General features: G+C 43.7%; 1 protein-coding gene across 1 annotated transcript in view; it reads right to left on the bottom strand.

Moving 5' to 3' along the window:
* Positions 1-9,779, bottom strand: part of LOC140480103 (calcium-activated chloride channel regulator 1-like) — a 59,867-nt gene extending 50,088 nt beyond the window's left edge. Inside the window, exons 1-2 of the mRNA XM_072574747.1 lie at positions 9,464-9,779; positions 8,237-8,380 (exon numbers count right to left, since the gene is read on the bottom strand). Of these exons, the coding sequence (XP_072430848.1) occupies positions 8,237-8,380; positions 9,464-9,727 (408 nt within the window). The 5' untranslated portion in view covers positions 9,728-9,779. The remainder of the gene's footprint in view (positions 1-8,236; positions 8,381-9,463) is intronic.
* Between the last annotated feature and the right edge of the window lie 10,529 nt (positions 9,780-20,308).

Genomic DNA, 20,308 nt, shown 5'->3' with positions numbered 1-20,308 from the left:
GATAGGATAGTGAAGAAGGCGTTTGGTATGCTTTCATTTGTTGGTCAGAGTATTGAGTACAGGAGTTGGGAGGTCATGTTGCAACTGAACAGGACATTGGTTAGACCACTGTTGTAATATTGCATGCAATTCTACTCTCCTTCATATTGGAAAGATGTTGTGAAACTTGAAAGGGTTCAAAAAAAAATTGCAAGGATATTGCCAGGGTTGGAGGACTTGAGCTATCGGGAGAGGCTGAAAAGGCTGGGGCTGTTTTCTCTGGAGCTTTGGAGGCTGGAGGGTGACGTTTTAGAGACTTACTAAATTATGAGGGGCATGGATAGGATAAACAGACAAAGTCTTTTCCCTGGGGTGGGTGAGTCCAGAACTAGAGAGTATAGGTTTAGGGTGAGAGGCGAAAGATATAAAAGAGACCTTAGGGGCAACGTTTTCATGCAGAGGGTGGTATGTTTATGGAATGAGCTGCTGGAGGAAGTGGTGGAGGCTGGTACAATTGCATCATTTAAGAGACATTTGGATGGGTATATGAATAGGAAGGGTTTAGAGGGATATGGGGTGGGTGGGATTAGATTGGATTGGGATATCTGGTCAGCATGGACGGGCTAGACCGAAGGGTCTGTTTCCAAGCAGTACATCTCTATGACTCTATGATTTTCTGTTCATCATGCCTGGTGTCTATGAGGAGTGAAATCATGATGGGCATCCCAATTGGCAAGTCTCTACAGTGATAGCTTAATTTCACAGTATTATCTCTTTAGTTATTACAGGAAATATTTTAGTTGGAGGGAGAGGGTTGTGGGAATTTAAGGGCACACTTATAATTTAACAATTGGTGTGAAGACTGACATCTGTTATAAGTAGAACGTTTCAGCTGGGAATGATGAGATATCATAAAATAATTCATATTCATATGTTTCAATGTACACCTCATGTGGACAAAACCTCAAGCCAGTCTTACCCTTGACAAAATCAGCTAAAGATTGGTCTGTCCTCCTATGACCACTAATGAATTTATAGTTATTTTCCCATGATATGTACATGGACTACTCATACCTTTCTGGGCAGTTCATTGTTTTTAATAGGATCATGTCCTTCCTGGTTTTTGACCATCGAATCTGACCCAGTGAAAACAGTAGCATAGAATGTAGTGCACAGAAAGAGACAATTGGATTCCATTTGTCTACTTCTTTTTATTCATTCATTCATTCACAGGATGTGGGCATTACTGGCTAGGGCAGCACTTATTACCCAGAGGCCAGTTAAGAGTCAATCACATTGCTGTGGGTCTGGAGTCACGTGTAGGAGAGACCAGGTGAGGATGGTAGCTTCCTTCCCGAATGGGCATAAGTGAATGAGATGGGTTTTCTTCATAATCAGGGTCAACTTAATACCTCTAATTCCAGGAATTTAAAAAATTGAATTCAAATTCCACTATTGGCTGTAGTGAGCTTTGAACCCAAGTGCCAGAACATTCCCTCGGTCTCTCGACTAAATTCCAGCAACAATATCACTAAGACGTCACCTCCCTATACCTGTGCTCATGCTCCACATGAAGCTCTTCATCTGACCCTATTAGCATAACCTTCTATTCCTTTTTCGCTGATTTGTTTATACAGCTTCCCCTTAAATGGATGATGAAATTCACCTCATCTAGTCCAGTGATGGTGAGTTACACATGTAAGGTGGAAGTAACACATTTGAAATGATGGGTTTAACTTTAAGATTGACAAACCTTAATGGAGGCTCCTAATCTTTGGTGTTAAATATTCTGTCTGGAACTCTTCAGTGTGCTTTTTGGTTTTGGTTTTCTTGCTCAGTTACTGTATAAAACTAATACTCAGACTATTTCCCTGACAGTTTCATATTCTCCCTATTCTTTGAGTAAGTACGCTTAGTCTGAAATCTTGACCATGTTTATTACTGACTGTATTTTATTTATAACCCTCCACGAGTGTAAATAGTTGTTTGATTTAATGATATAGTGTGCCAGTTGTGAAAGGGCAAGGAACGTTCCTCAGATCCAATGTTACACTCTCACCCAATGATTTAATCTAATTTTGATTTTATTTTCACACGTATCTCATGTACAAAGGTACAGGAGTACAGTGAAAAGTGTATAATGTTGCCACACAAGGTGCCATCTTAGGTACAAGTACCTGGGAACGGAATCTTAAAAATAAGGTAGAAAGAAAAACAAAGTTAAAAGTTGAAAATTGCAGTAATTCTACTATGGCATAGAACATACAAAATAAGATTAAATGTTGCACATTGCAGATTTTCTTAGTTTTAAATAGAAAAAAGAAATAAGCTGTAAAAACAGAAGAATCAGTCCTTCGTCCTCCAAAATGGATGATTTCACTTTCTATGTGGCTGAGGAAATAATAGTCTGTTCCATAATTGGAAAATGTGGATTTTCCTTATGGACTACAAACAAATGGCACCGTTCTTTAAAATGTATTTTCTCACAGGGTGTAGATGTCACCATCATTGTGAGAAGATAAGAAGACAAAACAAAGGAGCAAGAGTAGGCCAATCTCAACCATTTCCCCCCAATGTTCCTTTAAAGTGGAACTCGTTAGAGGTCCTCCACAAATGGATGCAACTTCTCAATATCTACCCTGTCAATTATTATGGACAGGACCAAACCAGCTCAAACATATTTTTAAAAATAGCCTAGACCCTGACCTTTTCTAAAGTTAAATGTAAGGTGTTGTGTTCCAGATGCCATTTGATTGGTCAAACTATTTGACTTTAAGCAACCCACACTTCATTTTATACTGCAGTTAAAATACAGACAATAAAAACAGTAGAATAGAATTGGCTTAACTGTAAGTCTTATTTAAATACTTCATAACATAATATATATGCATTAACTACTACTAATTAATTGTTCCAATAGAGCAAATCCCAAGAATACTCCCTAAGCAAAGGCAAATTCATTAAAATAGATTGTCTCATGTTCAATTCTCGCAGCAGGAAGAGAACCCGAGCTTTTAACCAGTAATAGTGAGAGGAAAAACATCCAGCTTCAAGAACCCAGCCGGCAACTGCTTTCTGTGGAAGCTTGACCCCACCCATTCTGTTGTTCCAACTTTTAAAAAAAAACCTCAAGCCTCATGAGCTGTTTACTTTATTGGCTTGAGCAGACTCTTGGCTCCTCTGTCTCAACCATTCTTCAAAGAAAAAGGACAAACCACATCTTTTAAAGCTGTAGTCCCATTAGACAAGGCCCCTCAGAATGTTGTATGTTCCAATAAGAACACACCCATCATTCTTCTGATCTCTAACCTGTTTAACCATACTTTATCAGTCAGCCCCTTCACCCCAGGAACCAGCCTGGTGAATCTCTTTTGAACTGCCTACAATGCTTGTCCATCCATGTCAGGCAAGGACCATCTCCAACAAGAAAGAATCTAAACATTGCCCCTTGATATTACAGCCACTGAGTCACCTGCTATCGGCATCCGAGGGTGACCATTGGTCAGAACCTGAACTGGACTAGCCATATAAATACTGTGGTTACAACAGCCAGTCAGTGGCTCGTAATCCTGCAGTCAGTAAGTCATCTCCTGACTCCCCAAAGCCTGTCCACCTTCTACAAGCAACAAGTCAGGAGTGTGATGGAATACCCCTTACTTCATTGGATGAGTACAGCTCCAACAATACTCAAGAAGCTTGATTTCATTCAGGACAAAGCAGTCAGCTTGATTGGCACCACATCCACAAGTATCCAACACTCAGTAGCCGCAGTGTGTACTGTCTACAAGATGCACTGCAGTAATTCACCAAAGATCCTGAGGCAGCACCTCCAACCTTCAACCTACATCCCAAAAGACAAGGACAGCAGATATATGGGAGTACCACCACGTACAAGTTCCTCTCCAAGCTACTCACCATCCTGACATGGAAATATTTTCCCATTCCTTCAGTGTCCCTGGGTGAAATCACAAAATTCCTTCTACTGAACACACATGCACTGCAACAAATCAAGAAGGCGACTGGCTAGAACCTTCTCATGAGCGACGATGGAATGGCAATTATAAGACAATCACACTGCTGTAGGTCTGGAGTCACTTGTAGGTCAGACCAGGTAAGGATGGCAGTTTCCATCCCTGAAGCTAGAATATAAGATTAGGCTGAATAAATCTCTGGCCAGAACATATATGAAATATAATGTAAGCAACTTTGGACCCTATATGTAAGGAGGGACACATTGGCCTTAGAGGATTGCCAGAGGGGTTTGACAAGAATGATTCTGGGGATGAAGGGTTTATTATATGTGGGGCACTCAAAGACTTCTGTACTCAATGGAGTTTAGAAGGTTAATGGGGGATCTGACTGAAATTAAAGAATTCTGAGAGGCCTGGATAGAGGAGACGTGGAGGAGATGTTTCCATAATAGGAGAGACTAGGACACAAGGACACCGGCTCAGATTAAGGGAATGACCCTTCAGGAATTCCTTCAGCCGCAGAGTGGTTATTCTGGGGAATGTGTTCCTGGAGAAGGCTGTCAAAGCCAGCTTATTGAATGCATTTAAAACCAGGATAGACAGATCCTTGGTTAGTAAGGGGATCAGAGGTCACAGGAAAATGGGGTTGAGAAACATATCAGCCACTGATCAAATTACAAAGCAGACTTAATGGGCTGAACGGCTGGGGTGGCACAGTGACTCAGTTAGGGTCAGTACGGTGGCTCAGTGGTTAGCACTGCTGCCTCACCGCACCAGGGACCCGGGTTTGATTCCTGCCTCAGGCATCTGTCTGTGTGGAGTTTGCACATTCTTCCCATGCCTGTGCCAGGAAACCATTGTCGGATGATCTAAAGGACATTGGTGAACCAGATGGGTTGTTTCTTATCATCAGATTCTTAATTCCTAATTTTTAAAATTGTTTTCAAACTCCACCATCTGTCCTGGTGGGATTGGAACCCATGCCCCAGACATTACTGCATCTCCACATTAATACTGAAGCAATAGTATCCCAAGGCCGTCATCTACATGATCCAAATGTTGTATGCATTCAGATAAAAAAGCCATAAGCTTTTCATCATTATAAATTATTCTGGTTCAATTTTCAGATGCATTCTTCTACACATATTTTCTATCCCTTCCTGTCAGACTTTGATTATCATTCGCCTCTTCACTACCCTTAATCTTGTGTAGTTTTGATTTTAAAACTTCCCTTCAAATGTCTATTCCCTGCAGTACTTGGTTCAAACCTGTGTCTCCCCCGAGTTGTCGGTTTTGCTGAGCACTGTGTGTCTATCTACAGGACATAAACTACAGCGGTTCAAGAAGGCAGCTCACCATCACCTTCTCTCGGGTAACTAGGGACTGGCAATAAAGGCTGTGCCAGCCAGCAAAACCCACATCCCATGTGTCAATAAAAATAAAACAATAATTATTTGAGTGAAAACAAAAACTACTGGTAATCACAGCAGGTGAGGCAACCATCCTGGAGAAAAAGCTGATGTGAAGTGGAGTTTGCAGCATTTATGCATTAGTCAGGGGTAGAGCGCTAGGGAAGGAATGATGCTGATAGAGCGTATTAAGTGATTGGAATGTGAGAATGACAGAACAGTGGTGTGTCCACCTGCCAAACTGGGAAGGACAGAGGGTCCGACTGGAGTGGGGAGAAGGGGGTGTGGTGGTGGTTGTGAGAGACGAGAGCACTTAGTGACATAAAATGGAACAAGGAAAGCTGTGATGTGGAGGAACAAGTGTTGGACTGGGGTGGACAAATTTTGTGGCCCCCTGATGAAGGAGCAGTGCTCCAGAAGCTAGCACTTCCAAATAAACCTGTTGGACAATAACCTGGCGTTGTGTGATTTCTAAATTTGTCCACCCCGGTCCAACACTAACTCCACATCACAGCTTTACTTGTTCCATTTTACGTCACCAATCGCCCTCACCTCGAAAAGAAGTTGGAAACACCAATTTCCTGCCACTCTCACAGTCTGATCACTTACTCTGCACTATCAGCACCTTTTCTCCCCCAGCACTCCCTCCCATACTACTGCATACTTCACAGCAGCTCTGATGAAGAGTTATCTAGACTCAAAATATTAGCGACAGATGCTGCCTGACCCATAAAGAAGGGTTACACCTGAAACATTGACTTCTCCACCTCCTGATGCTGCCTGGCTTGTTCTGTTCTTCCAGCCTCCTGCTTGTTTACCATTGTGATTTCCAGCAATTTTTGTTTTCAGTACAGATTCCAGCATCCGCAGTAATTTGCTCCTCATAATTGCTTCAGAATTTATTTTTCCCTTTTCTGCTTTGGAATGGGCTCGATATTTATCCTGGAGTTGATTTCTACATGCAGCCTGAGCATATAACCTGAGCTGACCAGGTTAGACTCACCCCCATAATCTATCCCTGTCACCCCATAATTTACCATGGCTAATCCACCTCACTGCACATTCCAGACTGTGAGAGGAAACCAGAGCACCTGAAGGAAACCCATGCAGACACAGGGAGAATGTGCAAACTCCACACAGATTCACCCGAGGGTGGAATCAAATCCAGGCCCTGGTGCTGTGAAATGGCAGTGCTAACCACTGAGCCACTGTGGCACCCAGAACTACTTTGGAGTCTTCCTAAATTTCAACAGGCTCATCTGGGCTCCAAGATCACATGACCCTTTCACCTGCACTAATCGCTCTGGTTTCGGCTTTCAAACTGGCACAAGAGAATCCTCAAGGGATGAAAGAGAAAAACAGTAATACTTATAAATAACCGTCCATTTGAAGTGTGCGAGATGAGTCTGCCCACTACATTATATCAAATACTCTGGTAAAGTTATCATTTCTGAACAACTCATGTATTCTTTTCAGACTGGAGTGGAGAAGGTTGCAAAATTATTTGCCAAAGCGCCAGTGTAAATTCCAGAATGTTGTGTAATAGAAAAGGAAATAGACAATAGACAATAGGTGCAGGAGTAGGCCATTCTGCCCTTCGAGCCTGCACCACCATTCATTATGATCAAAGCTGATCATCCTCAATCAGTATCCTGTTCCTGCCTTATCCCCATAACCCTTGATTCCATTATCCTTAAGAGCTCTATCCAACTCGTTCTTGAAAGTATCCAGAGACTTGGCCTCCACAGCCTTCTGGGGCAGAGCATTCCATCCACCCACCACTATCTAGGTGAAGAAGTTTCTACTCAACTCTGTTCTAAGTGACCGACCCCTTATTTTTAAACTGTGTCCTCTGGTTCAGGACTGATCCATCAGCGGAAACATGCTTCCTGCCTCCAGAGTGTCCAATCCATTAATAATCTTACATATCTCAATCAGATCCCCTCTCAGCCTTCTGAACTCAAGCGTATACAAGCCCAGTCGCTCCAATCTTTCAGCGTAAGACAGTCCTGCCATTCTGGGAATTGACCTCGTGAACCAACACTGCACTCCCTCAATAGCCAGAATGTCTTTCCTCAAATTTGGAGACCAAAACTGCGCACAATATTCCAGGTGCGGTCTCACCAGGGCCCTGTACAGCTGCAGAAGGACCTCTTTGCTTCTGTACTCAATACCTCTTGTTATGAAGGCCAGCATGCTATTAGCTTTCTTCACTGCCTGCTGTACCTGCATGCTTGCTTTCATTGACTGATGTACAAGAACACCCAGATCTCTTTGTACTGCCCCTTTACCTAACTTGACTCCATTTAGGTAGTAATCTGCCTTCCTGTTCTTGCTACCAAAGTGGATAACCACACATTTATCCACATTAAACTGCATCTGCCATGCATCTGTCCACTCACCTATCCTGTCCAGGTCACCCTGTATTCTCCTAACATCCTCCTCACATTTCACCCTGCCACCCAGCTTTGTATTCTGTTCAGTGTCCTAAAATCCTGACCCACTCACTACCTGATGAAGGAGCAGCAGTCCAAAAGCTTGTACCTCCCTCCAAATAAACTATAACCTGGTGTTGTGTGGTTTTTAACTTTGTCCATCCCAGTCCAACCCCGGCATCACCACATCATATTCAATGGCTGACACCATCACATCGAAAGTATTCCCTATCAGCTGTTCAGATATAAATAATCTTCAGGGGTTAACATACATGCTCAAGAAAACATTTCTCAAATCTCAGATCCTGTGAAAATTGCCCCAGAGTTGCTGATGCTAGATCAGCAATGCAAAATAAAAGCCACTCAATTGCAGATGTGAGGCCTCAGCAGCTGAGCAGGAGGAAATTCCAGGTAATTGTTACTCTTCACCCTCTGTCCTTACCTTCTCATAGGACTCAGTTGTCAGTCTATGAACCACATGGGAACCAACTGGCCATGTTACAGGCAGCAGGATTTTCACACCTGCGAAATAAACTCGCTGTTTGGTCGCTCGGTGAAGGTAGGAGGAGGCTGCAGTCACTATTTCCTGAAAAACACAAACCCAGTTTTAATATCAAAACAGCTCCATTCATTCACCAAATGGTGACAGGGAAACGAATATAATTTTAAAAAGCACAGAGAATCGTGGATGCTGAAAATCAGAAACAAAATGAGAAATTGCTGGAAAATCTCTGCAGGTTTGGCAGCATTTGCAGCTAGAAAGCAGATTGAAAGCTGTGCTTTTCCAGCACCACTCTACTCCAGAATCTGGTTTCCAGCATCTGCAGTCATTGTTTTCACCTAGTTGATTTTAACCCTACTGTGAATCCTCTTGCAAGGATGCCTGCCTTGAAGAAGTTTTCCTCCTCTCTCTACAAGAATCTCAGGGAGTCCCTCTCCCACTGCAATTCCCAGGTCATTTTCTCTGCCCTGAAGCTCTTCAACCATGTCCTGAAACAGACTCGCTGCCACAGCCACATTTGCTTCCTCAGTGCCTGCCTCCAAAGCCAACTCATCCCACACGGACTCCGGACCACCTTTAAACCAGCAGAGTTCGGACCCGAACAGGACAAACAGTACAGACTACAGATTCAAAAACACCAGCAACGGTTCTCCTTCAAGATCCTCCACTCCACGCTCGCAGCAATGGGCCGGCACCTAACCTCTCTACAGTCAGCCCTGCCTCAGCTGAGGGCCACACTCTCTCAGAATTGCAAAGGACCCCTTCTGTACTATATTCCCAGGAGAATTCATACTCTCAACAAATAGTATTTCAACTTTTCCTGCTCCTCGGATGTTACCTGAACTGCTGTGCTTTTCCAGCACCACTCTACTCCAGAATCTGGTTTCCAGCATCTGCAGTCATTGTTTTTACCTAGCTAGAAAGCAGAGTTAATGTTTTGGATCCAGTGAACCTTCATCGCAACTGAGGAGCTGAACTTCTTCAAGGTAGGTGTACGTGGAGGAGATATGGCAGTGAGTTCAGGACTAAAGAAAAAATATATAATATATTCCTTTAACTCCCCCTCCTCTCAGCAAATACTGAATTCTTAACATTAAATATAATATTAAAGGACATACAATGAAACAAAATAATTAATTCATACCAGGCAACACGTCAATAACTCACCTGAATATTTTGAATCAGCTGTTCATTATATTGAACGTTCGGGTTAATGGCAATAACTATGTCTCGATAGCCATTATTTTCCAGCTTTATTCCGGTACACTTTAGAATTGAACCACACAGAAGATCGCTGAGCACCAAGACAAAGGCGATTTGGAATCTCATTACTGCTGTGTTCAGATTGTTTCCAGACTGTAGCTTGTCAAGTTCATATAATGGTCTCTGATGTCGTAATATGTAAATAAAGGCTTTCCTGCAGTGACCCATGGAATGTGGTATCCAGTGAAATCCAGTAGATTTTGATTGTTGCTAAAGAAAACACAGCAATTTTCTTTATCCTCGACAGCTTTTGATGCGTGAGTCACATCATGCTTGTGAATTGTTCACTGCCTGTTCTCATTGGTATTGACAGATTTAAGGGGGAATTGGCAGCTCTTCCAGTGCTGATGGCAAAAATAATGAGTCTTTGCACATAGTTATGCAAGGAATGTGAATAAGTCGAGTGCAACAACTCTGTGACTTGTGACCGGGAAGTTCTGCCTCAAGCTGTTTCTCACCCGAGATGGTGAAGACCCATTTAGAATCGTCTACTAATGTCATTTCTAAACACTAAGAGCTAAATCTTATAATATTTTGACTCTGCCAATTTAGACACAGAACATTACAGTGCAGTACAGGCTCTCTTTGACTCTTGGTGCTGCACTGACCTGTGGAACCAATCTAAAGCCCATCTGACCTACTCTATTCCATTATTATCTATATGTTTTCCAATGACCATTTAAATGCCCTGAAAGTTGGTGGGTTTACTACTGTTATAGATGGGAAGTTCCGCGCCTTACTCTTTACTGAGTAAAGAAACTACCTCTGACATCTGTCCTATGTCTATCACCCCTCAATTTAAAATAAGCCCCTCTCATGCTAGCCATCACCATCTGAGGAAAAAGACTCTCACTATTCACTCTATCTAATCCTCTGATCATCTTGTATGTCTCTGTTAAGTCACCTCTCAACCTTCTTCTCTCTAACAACGTTGACGAGTTCTGGTAAGGTTTCTGTCTGTGAGACCTCTGCGAGACTGAGCATACTTCCTTCGCTATCATCCCAAAATCACCTCATTAGCTTCCTACCCTGTCCTCATGCACAATTCTTTAATTTCCTAATTTCCTTTTCAATCCTCTCCCATTCCCACTCACTGTAATGCTTTAGGAACTCTGCCCATTAATATCTGCAATAAGCCACTACTTTCTTCCTTAGTCTAAACTTTATGCCCCTCCGCAGTTCGGGTTCTCCAGCCTAGCTCCACCCTTTGGTTTTTATGGGGACCCAGCTGCCCTCTACTCGTGCTATTTTATCCTCCTGCTCTGACACTGTTTTATTAGCAAGTAACTGCTCCCAGTCAACTTGAATCGAGTCATATATTAGTGAAATTATTCTTCCTTCAGGTAAGAATTTATATTCATCACTCATTATTATTCTTTTGCATACTTATCATAAATCTACAGATTTAGTCTCATCTTTCTTTTCTCACCAATTTTTCCTTTGCTTTTGCACAAATTCATGCTTTTACCGTAAATTTGATGCTGTTTTTTAGTTCTTGAGTTAAGCACGGATGGTAGAACCTTACCTTGGAAGTTTTTCTTTTTGTAGAATTATTCTCATTCTGGGTATTCTAGACTGACCCTTTAAATGGGGAGGCAATGACCGAGCATTATTATCACTGGACTGTTAATCCAGAGGCTCAGATAATGTTGGAATTTGGATTCAAATCCAACCTTGCCTGATGGTGGAATTTGAATTCAATATGAATCTAGGATTAAGAGTGTAATGATGATCATGAATCCATTGTGGATTTTTGGAAAAACCCATCTGGTTCACTCACATCCTTTCCGGAAAGAATCTGCCGTGCTTACCTGGTCTGACCCACATGTGACTCCAGACCCACAGCAATGTGGTTAACTCTTAACTGCCCTTAGGGCCATTAGGGATGGGTATTAAATACCAGCCCAGCCAGTGACACCCTGATCCTGTGAATGAATTTTGAAAAAGCAACTGAATGCAAAGGTAAGGATGCTGTGCAGCCACCGAGAATCTGTACTTTGGAATTTCCATTAACTATTTTAAAACAAATAGAATTATGATCACTATACCCAAAATGTACCTCTACTATTCATAGGCAGCATGGTGGCTCAGTGGTTAGCACTGCTCCCTCAAAGTGTTAGGGATCTCGGGTGACTGTCTGTGTGCAGTTTCCATGTTCTTCCCATGTCTGTGTGGATTTCCTCCCGGTGCTCCGGTTTCCTCCCACAATCGAAAGTTGTGCCGGTCACATTAATTGGCCTGTGCTGAGTTGCCCATAATGTCCAGGCTGGGTAGATTAGCCATGGGAAATCCAGGATAACAGGGATAGGATGGGGCAAGCGTTAGTGTGGTATACTCTTCAGAGGGTCATTGTGGACTCGATGGGTTGAATGGCCTGCTTCCACATTATAGGGATTCTATAATTCTAATCACTTCAGTCACTTGTCCTGTTTTACACCCGAAGAGAAGGTCACATTTTGCTCCTTCTTGAGACTGAACATTACAAATTAATAAGGAAAGTTTTAGATTACTTACAGTGTGGAAACAGACCCTGTGGCCCAACAAGTCCACACCGACCTGCCGAAGTGCAACCCACCCAGACCCATTCCCCTATATTTACCTCTTCACCTAACACTACGGGCAATTTAGCATGGCCAATTCACTTAACCTGCACATTTTTGGACTGTGGGAGGAAACCAGAGCACCTGGAGGAAACCCACGCAGACATGGGGAGAATGTGCAAACTCCACACAGTCAATCACCTGAGGCAGGAATTGAACCCAGGTCTCTGGCGCTGTGAGGCAGCAGTGCTAACCACTGTGCCACTGTGCTGCCCACATAATAAATTCTTCACCAGCCAAACCCTTAACACGATGGTAGACCCAGTCAGTGTTTGGAAAGCTAAAATCAACTACGATTACAACCTTATTATTCTTACATATATCTGAGATTTCTGTATATTTCTTAGAATGATAGAATCTCTACAGTGTGGAAACAGGCTCTTCAGCTCAATATGTCCACATTGACCCTCAGAAGAGTAACCCACCCAGACCCATTCCCTTACATTTACCCAAGATTAATGCACCTACTCTACACATCTCTGGACACTGTGCTCAATTTATCATGGCCAATTCACCTGACCTGCACATCTTTGGATTGTCAGAGGAAACCAGAGCACCTGGAGTAAACCCAGACAGACACAGGGAGAATGTACAAACTCCAGACAGATAATCACCTTAGGTAGCAATTGATCCCAGGTTCCTGGCGCTGTGAGGAAACAGTGATAACCACTGAGCCACCATGTTGCCTACGAATAGTGGAGGTATATTTTGGGTATAGTGATCATAATCGCCAATTCAATCTTCAATTTCTATCGGACTATTGAAGGGCCTAGAGTACAAGACCATCAAGATTGATCATTTCTTTTTTATATCTAACTCCAACCAGTATGTTCACTGGGTGATCTTTCAGAAACATCTTCTCTGGTGTCAGCAGTAATGCTTTCCTTAATCAAAAATGCCACTCCTCCTACTCTTTTGCCTCCCTTTCTATCCTTCCTGTATCATCTGAAACCCAGAACATTGAGTTACCAGTGCTGCCCATCCCCCGGCTAAGTTTCTGTAATAGCAATGATCTCCCTCTCCCATGTTCCCAAACATGACTGGAGTTGTTCAGCCTTACCTGGAACACCCCTTGCACTGAAATAAAATGCAATTTAATTCTTCAGAGTAACTTCATTCGCTGAAATGCTGTTGTCTGTCTTTTCTAATTAATTATACTTTTCAGATTCACCCCCATCCAGATCTATCTATTTACTTTGCTACTTGGGATCACTCCACCGCCACACCCACTGGAATAGTTTACTGTCTCTCTTAATAGAATTAGTAAATCTCCCTGCGAGGATCTTGGTCCCTTTCCAGTTCAGGTGAAACCCACCCTTTTTGAACAGGTCTTCTCTGCCTCAATGGAGATCCCAATAACCCAAGAACCCAAATCCCTGAACATGACGCCACCTCTTCAGCCATTAATTTATCTCCTTTATCCTTTTATTCTCATTTAACACGATTAGACCCAGTCAGTGTTTGGAAAACTAAAATCACCTACGATTACAACCTTATTATTCTTACATATATCTGAGATTTCTGTATATTTCTTAGAATGATAGAATCTCTACAGTGTGGAAACAGGCCCTTCAGCCCAACATGTCCACATTGACCCTCAGAAGAGTAACCCACCCAGACCCATTCCCTTACATTTACCCAAGATTAATGCACCTACTCTTCACATCTCTGGACACTGTGCTCAATTTATCATGGCCAATTCACCTGACCTGCACATCTTTGGATTGTCAGAGGAAACCAGAGCACCTGGAGTAAACCCAGACAGACACAGGGAGAATGTACAAACTCCAGACAGATAATCACCTTAGGTAGCAATTGATCCCAGGTTCCTTGTGCTGTGAGGAAACAGTGGTAACTCCTGAGCCACCATGTTGCCCACGAATAGTGGAGGTATATTTTGGGTATAGTGATCATAATCGCCAATTCAATCTTCAATTTCTATCGGACTATTGAAGGGCCTAGAGTACAAGACCATCAAGATTGATCATTTCTTTTTTATATCTAACTCCAACCAGTATGTTCACTGGGCGAACGTTCAGAAATATCTTCTCTGGTGTCAGCAGTAATGCTTTCCTTAATCAAAAATGCCACTCCTCCTACTCTTTTGCCTCCCTTTCTATCCTTCCTGTATCATCTGAAACCCGGAACATTGAGCTATCAGTGCTGCCCATCCCCCGGCTAAGTTTCTGTTATAGCTATGATGTCCCACTCCCATGTTCCCAAACATGCCCGGAGTTGATCAGCCTTACCTGGAAGACCCCTTGCACTGAAATAAAATGCAATTTAATTCTTCAGAGTAACTCCATTTACTTTGCTACTTGGGATCCTTCCACCGCCACACCCACTGGAATAGTTTACTGTGTCTCTTAATAGAATTAGTAAATCCCCCTGCGAGGATCTTGGTCCCTTTCCAGTTCAGGTGAAACCCACCCTTTTTGAACAGGTCTTTTCTGCCTCAGTGGAGATCCCAATGACCCAAGAACCCAAATCCCTGAACATGACACCACCTCTTCAGCCATTAATTTATCTCCTTTATCCTTTTATTCTCATTATTCGAGCTTGGCACCAGGAATAAACCAGAGATTCCTACTTTTGAGGTTCTGTTTTTTAATCTTCAACCAAACTTCTTATATTCACTCTGTAAACCCTGAATCTTTTCCCTAACTACGTCATTCCTATCAATGTGTACAATAATGTCTGGTTTTTCATTCTCCTATTTAACAATATGCTTCAAATATCTTGAGGTGTCCTTAACTCTTGCGCTAGGAAACAACACACTACGGGAATAGCTAAAGTTCTAGGAATTATTTTTGTCCCTTCGCATTCTGTGTTACTGTTGTTACTGTTCCTGACCTTGCTCTGCAAAAGGACAAAACTCTTCATGAGATCCAGCTGAGGGTACAGTCAGTGCCATTGTTTCATGTGGTTGATAAGCAAGTATTCAAAGAATGGTCAACAATCCATTAGCCACATTATCGGTCGCAACATTTCCTTCCTCTTTTCCTGTTTATAGGTAAACATTTCCTTCAGGGAGAAATGCATTTCAAGTTATCTAGCTACAGAAGTTTCACAGGAAATAGTGTGTGTGTAGTGACAATAAAGTGTTTATTGACCTGGAAGCGAAAAAGGCTAGAAGTCACGTCAGGTCGGGCAGCATGGGTGTCGAGACAGCAAGCTCACATTGTCAGTCTAGATGGGAGAAAGTGAGGATTGCAGATGCTGGAGATTAGAGTTGAAGAGTGTGGTGCTGAAACAGCACAGCCAGTCAGGCAGTTTCCGAGGAGCAGGTGAATTGACATTTTGAGCACAGTGGTCCAGTGATTAGCACTGCTACCTTACAACGCCAGGGAACCAGGTTCAGTTCCTGCCTCGGGTCTGTGTGAAGTTTGCACATTGTCTGCATGGGTTTCCTCCAGGCGCTCCAGTTTCCTCCCACAGTCCAAAGATGTGGAGGTCAGGTGTTTTGGCCATTCTAAATTGCCCATAATGTTAGGTGGATGAGTCAGGGGTAAATGTAGGGGAATGGGTCTGGGTGGGTTGCTTTTCAGAGGGTCGGTGTGGACTTGTTGGGTCGAAGGGCCCGTTACCACACTGTAGGGAATCTAATCTAATCATAAGCTTTTCATCAGCTCTTCTTCCTGATGAAGAACGTTTGCTCGAAACATCAATTCTCCTGCTCCTCAGATGCTGCCTGACCTGCTGTGCTTTTCCAGCACCACACTCTTTGACTTGTGAATCTAAATGACAATAGACAATAGACAATAGACAATAGATGCAGGAGTAGGCCATTCTGCCCTTCGAGCCTGCACCGCCATTCAATATGATCATGGCTGATCATTCCTAATTAGTATCCTGTTCCAGCCTTATCTCCATACCCCTTGACTCCACTATCTTTAAGAGCTCTATCCAATTCTTTCTTAAAAGAATCCAGAGACTGGGCCTCCACTGCCCTCTGGGGCAGAGCATTCCACACAGCCACCACTCTCTGGGTGAAGTAGTTTCTCCTCATCTCTGTCCTAAATGGTCTACCCCGTATTTTTAAGTTGTGTCCTCTGGTTCGGCACTCCCCCATCAACGGAAATATGTTCCCTCCTGCCAGAGTGTCCAGTCCTTTCATAAGCCTATACGTTTCAATCAGATCCCCTCTCAGTCTTCTAAACTCAAGGGTATACAAGCCCAGTCGCTTCAGTCTTTCCGTGTAAGGCAATCCTGCCATTCCAGGAATTGACCTCGTGAACCTACGCTGCACTCCCTCAATAGCCAGAATGTCTTTCCTCAAATTTGGAGACCAGAACTGTACACAGTACTCCAGGTGTGGTCTCACCAGGGCCCTGTACAGCTGCAGAAGCACCTCTTTGCTTCTATACTCAATCCCTCTTGTTATGAAGGCCAGCATGCTATTAGCCTTCTTCACGACCTGCTGTACCTGCATGCTTGCCTTCATTGACTGGTGGACAAGAACACCCAGATCTCTCTGAACAGCCCCTTTACCTAATTTGATACCATTGAGGTAGTAATCTGCCTTCCTGTTCTTGCCACCAAAGTGGATAACCAGACATTTATCCACATTAAACTGCATCTGCCATGCATCTGCCCACTCACCTAACTTGTCCAGGCCACCCTGTAATCCCCTAACATCCTCATCACATTTCACCCTACCACCTAGCTTTGTGTCATCAGCAAATTTGCTAATGTTATTGCTGATACCATCTTCTATATCATTTACATATATTGTAAAAAGCTGCGGTCCCAGCACGGATCCCTGCGGTACCCCACTGGTCACTGCCTGCCATTTCGAAATGGAGCCGTTAATCACTACCCTTTGTTTCCTATTAGCCAACCAATTCTCTATCCAATCTAGTACTTTGCCCCCAATCCCGTGCGCCCTAATTTTACTCACTAACCTCTTGTGTGGGACTTTATCAAAAGCTTTCTGAAAGTCCAGGTACACTACATCCACTGGATCTCCCTCGTCCATCAGACTCTTCATCAGAGCTGATATGAAGTGTGGAGAAGAGGCAGCATTTATGCAATCATGGGAGAGAAAGGGTGCTGATAGTGCAGATTTAGTGATTGGAATGTGAGAATGGAAGATTGTTGGTGAGTTGGGCCATTAACAAGATGCTGAACAGGTAATAATCATCTTCGTTGTAATTTGCCACTGTCTAGCCAGACACTTGCTGCATTGCATTTTGAAAGCGTTAAAAAATGCACAAATATGCTCCTCTTATATTGGGCCTCATCAGAGTTTTCATCAATTTCTGTTGGAAATCCTACCAAAGCCAGCATCACACAGTCCCTGAAAAGACTGTACCCCATGATCTATTTTATTCATTGAATTTAAATTTTACCAACTGCTGGGTGGGATTTGAACCTGTGTCCCCAACATATTAGCCTGGGCCTTCAGTCAGGTAATATTATCACTATCCCCACCATAACATATAAATATATGGGAACAGTTAGTGCTGAATCCCACAAACCACTGGAGGCTAACACATTGCTGAAACAAAATGGCATAAATGTAAGTCAGTATTGAAGTTGCTCACACATTCAGTGTCATTTGTCACTCTTCCCTGGAGTATTCATTCATTAAAACTCAGTGCATTTATTGTGGTAGAAAATGTTGTTTAGATTATGAGTTTAAATCCGAAAACTGCTGGGATTGTTGAGCAATTAATATTCTCACCATGGAGAACAGATTGTGCATCTAAACATCAGAAGCTTCTTTTTGACAAGCGGAGATAAGATAATGCTGTGGATAGATTCTTAAATACTCAATGTGCTACTTGTAAACACTCCATACATTTGTGATCGTTTCTCTGTCTCCACTACATTCCATCCGATAATACCATCATCAACACCATGATGTGTAAAATCTCTCCCTTTTACCTCATTTAAAGAGCCACTACCTTGGCAGGATGTTCAACTGCTTCATTTCCCAAACTGCATTCACCCTTGTTCCTTCCTCAAACAGTGCTCGGGTCCATCTCCCACTGCAGCTGGCTTCACTGTCATCACCTGTGATTTCCACAACTCCACATGAACCCACCTTTAAGCTCCTCATCTTTAAAGGGACAGTCCTGTCCAGGACAGCTGGCTCATGTTCTCACCACTGCATTGCTTGCTTTTCATATCCTTGCATCTGTACATCTAAGCAGAAGCACACTCAACACATCCCGAGTACCAAAAAATCCTTTGAATGAACATTGCCAATGTGAATAAACCACTGTCCATTTCAGGTATCCTCTGCATTTGCAAAACCAACGAAAAATTGGACGACCACTTTGCTGACCATCTTGAAGCAGTCTGGCACTTGACACTTCAGTGGGGGAAAGTGAGGACTGCAGATGGTGGAGATCAGAATCAAAAGGCGTGGCACTGGAAAAGCACAACAGGTCAGGCAGCATCCGAGGAGCAGGAGAGTTAACATTTCAAGCATAAGCTCTTCATCAGGAATGTTGGCCCAAGGGGGCTGAGAGATAAATGGAATGTGGGGCAGGGGGCAAGGGAGCAAGGAATTTGATAGTTGGGAAGTGATGGTGATAGAATGGAGTGGAGGGTGGAGCAGATAGATGGGAAGGAGGATGGACAGGTAAGACAGGTCAAGAGGGCAGTGCTGAGTTGGATCTGGGATAAGGTGCGAGGAGGGAGATGAGGAAACTGGTGAAATCGACATTGATTCTGCATGGTTGAAGGGTCTGAAGGCAGAAATGGAATGTTGTTTCTTCAGTCATCAGGTTGCTAGGGTTTGGCAGTGAAGGAGGCCCAGGGTGTCCCAGAGATGTTCTATGAAATGCTCTGTAAGTTGGAATCCTGTCTCCCCAATGTAGAGAAAACCACATCAAGAGTAACGGACACAGTAGATGAGGTGTTTGGAGGTGCAAGAAAATCTCTGCAGGATGTGGAAGTAATCCTTTGCGACCTGGGTGGATAAGATGGGAGAGGTTTAGGCTCAGGTCTCACATGTCTTGCGGTGACAAGAGAAGGCGTTGGGTGGAAGGTGGGTTGGTGGGGGTCTTGGACCTAACAAGGGATTCACGGATGGAATGATCTCTATGGAATGTGAAAGGGGTGAGGAGGGAAATAAACCTCTGGTGGTGGGGTCTGACTGCAGGTGGCAGAAAAGGCGGAGGATGACTTGTATCCAGAGATTGGTGGGGTGGAAGGTGAGGACTAGGGCCGTTCTGTCTCATTGCGGTTGGAGGTGTGAGGTTCAAGGGCAGAGGTGCAGGAAGTGGAGAAGGTGCGCTGGAGGACATTGCTGACCACCTGGGAGGGGAAGTTGTGGTCCTTGAAGTAGGAGACCATCTCGGATATTCTGGAGTGGAATTCGTCCTCCTGGGAGCAGTTGTGGCCAAGGCGGAGGAATTGGGAATAAGGGATAGTGTTTTTACAGGAGGAAGGGAGGAGGTGTAGTTCAAGTATTCTCACCCACTCTAAACTCTCACCCTCGCAATGTGCAGCACTCCATTCCCTCCACTCAAACCAGAACCTCACCATCAAATGCCGTTGTAGTTTGGGGCACTAACCTGAACACCGCTGAAGCCAGACGCCAAATCATGGACACCTCCTCCCATCGTGCTCTCGACCACGACCTCATCTCCCATCACCAAACTATCATCTCCCAGACCATCTCCCATCACCAAACTATCATCTCCCAGACCATCCACAATCTCAATATCTCAGGGAACATGCCATCCACAGCCTCCAACGTCATAGTCTGAGAACACCCCACTGCCCAGTTCTACCCCCTCCCCAAAATTTACAAGCCTGACTGCCTCAGTCGACCCATCGCTTCCTATTGCACTTGCTCCATTAAATCTATCTCCACATACCTTGACACCATCCTGTCCTCCTTGGTCCAGGATCTACCCACGTAAATGCGGGACACCCTCCACCTCCTCCATGACTTTCATTTCCCCAGCTCATAATGACTCATGTTCATCATGGACATCCACTCCCTGTATACATCCATCCACTATGCCGAATGCCTCCTAGCCCTCTGTTTCTTCCACTCCTGCCGACCCAACCAGTACCCTTCCACTGACACATTCATTGCATTGGTGGAACTGGTCTTCACTCTCAACAACTTCTCCTTCAAACCCTCCCACTTCCTTCAGACCAAAGGGGTAGCCATGGACACCTGCAT

This window comes from Chiloscyllium punctatum, chromosome 7 (genome assembly GCF_047496795.1).
Source record: "Chiloscyllium punctatum isolate Juve2018m chromosome 7, sChiPun1.3, whole genome shotgun sequence".
Taxonomy (NCBI): Eukaryota; Metazoa; Chordata; class Chondrichthyes; order Orectolobiformes; family Hemiscylliidae; genus Chiloscyllium; species Chiloscyllium punctatum.
Note: the sequence above shows the minus strand (reverse complement) of the source record. Positions and strands in the feature narration are given on the sequence as shown.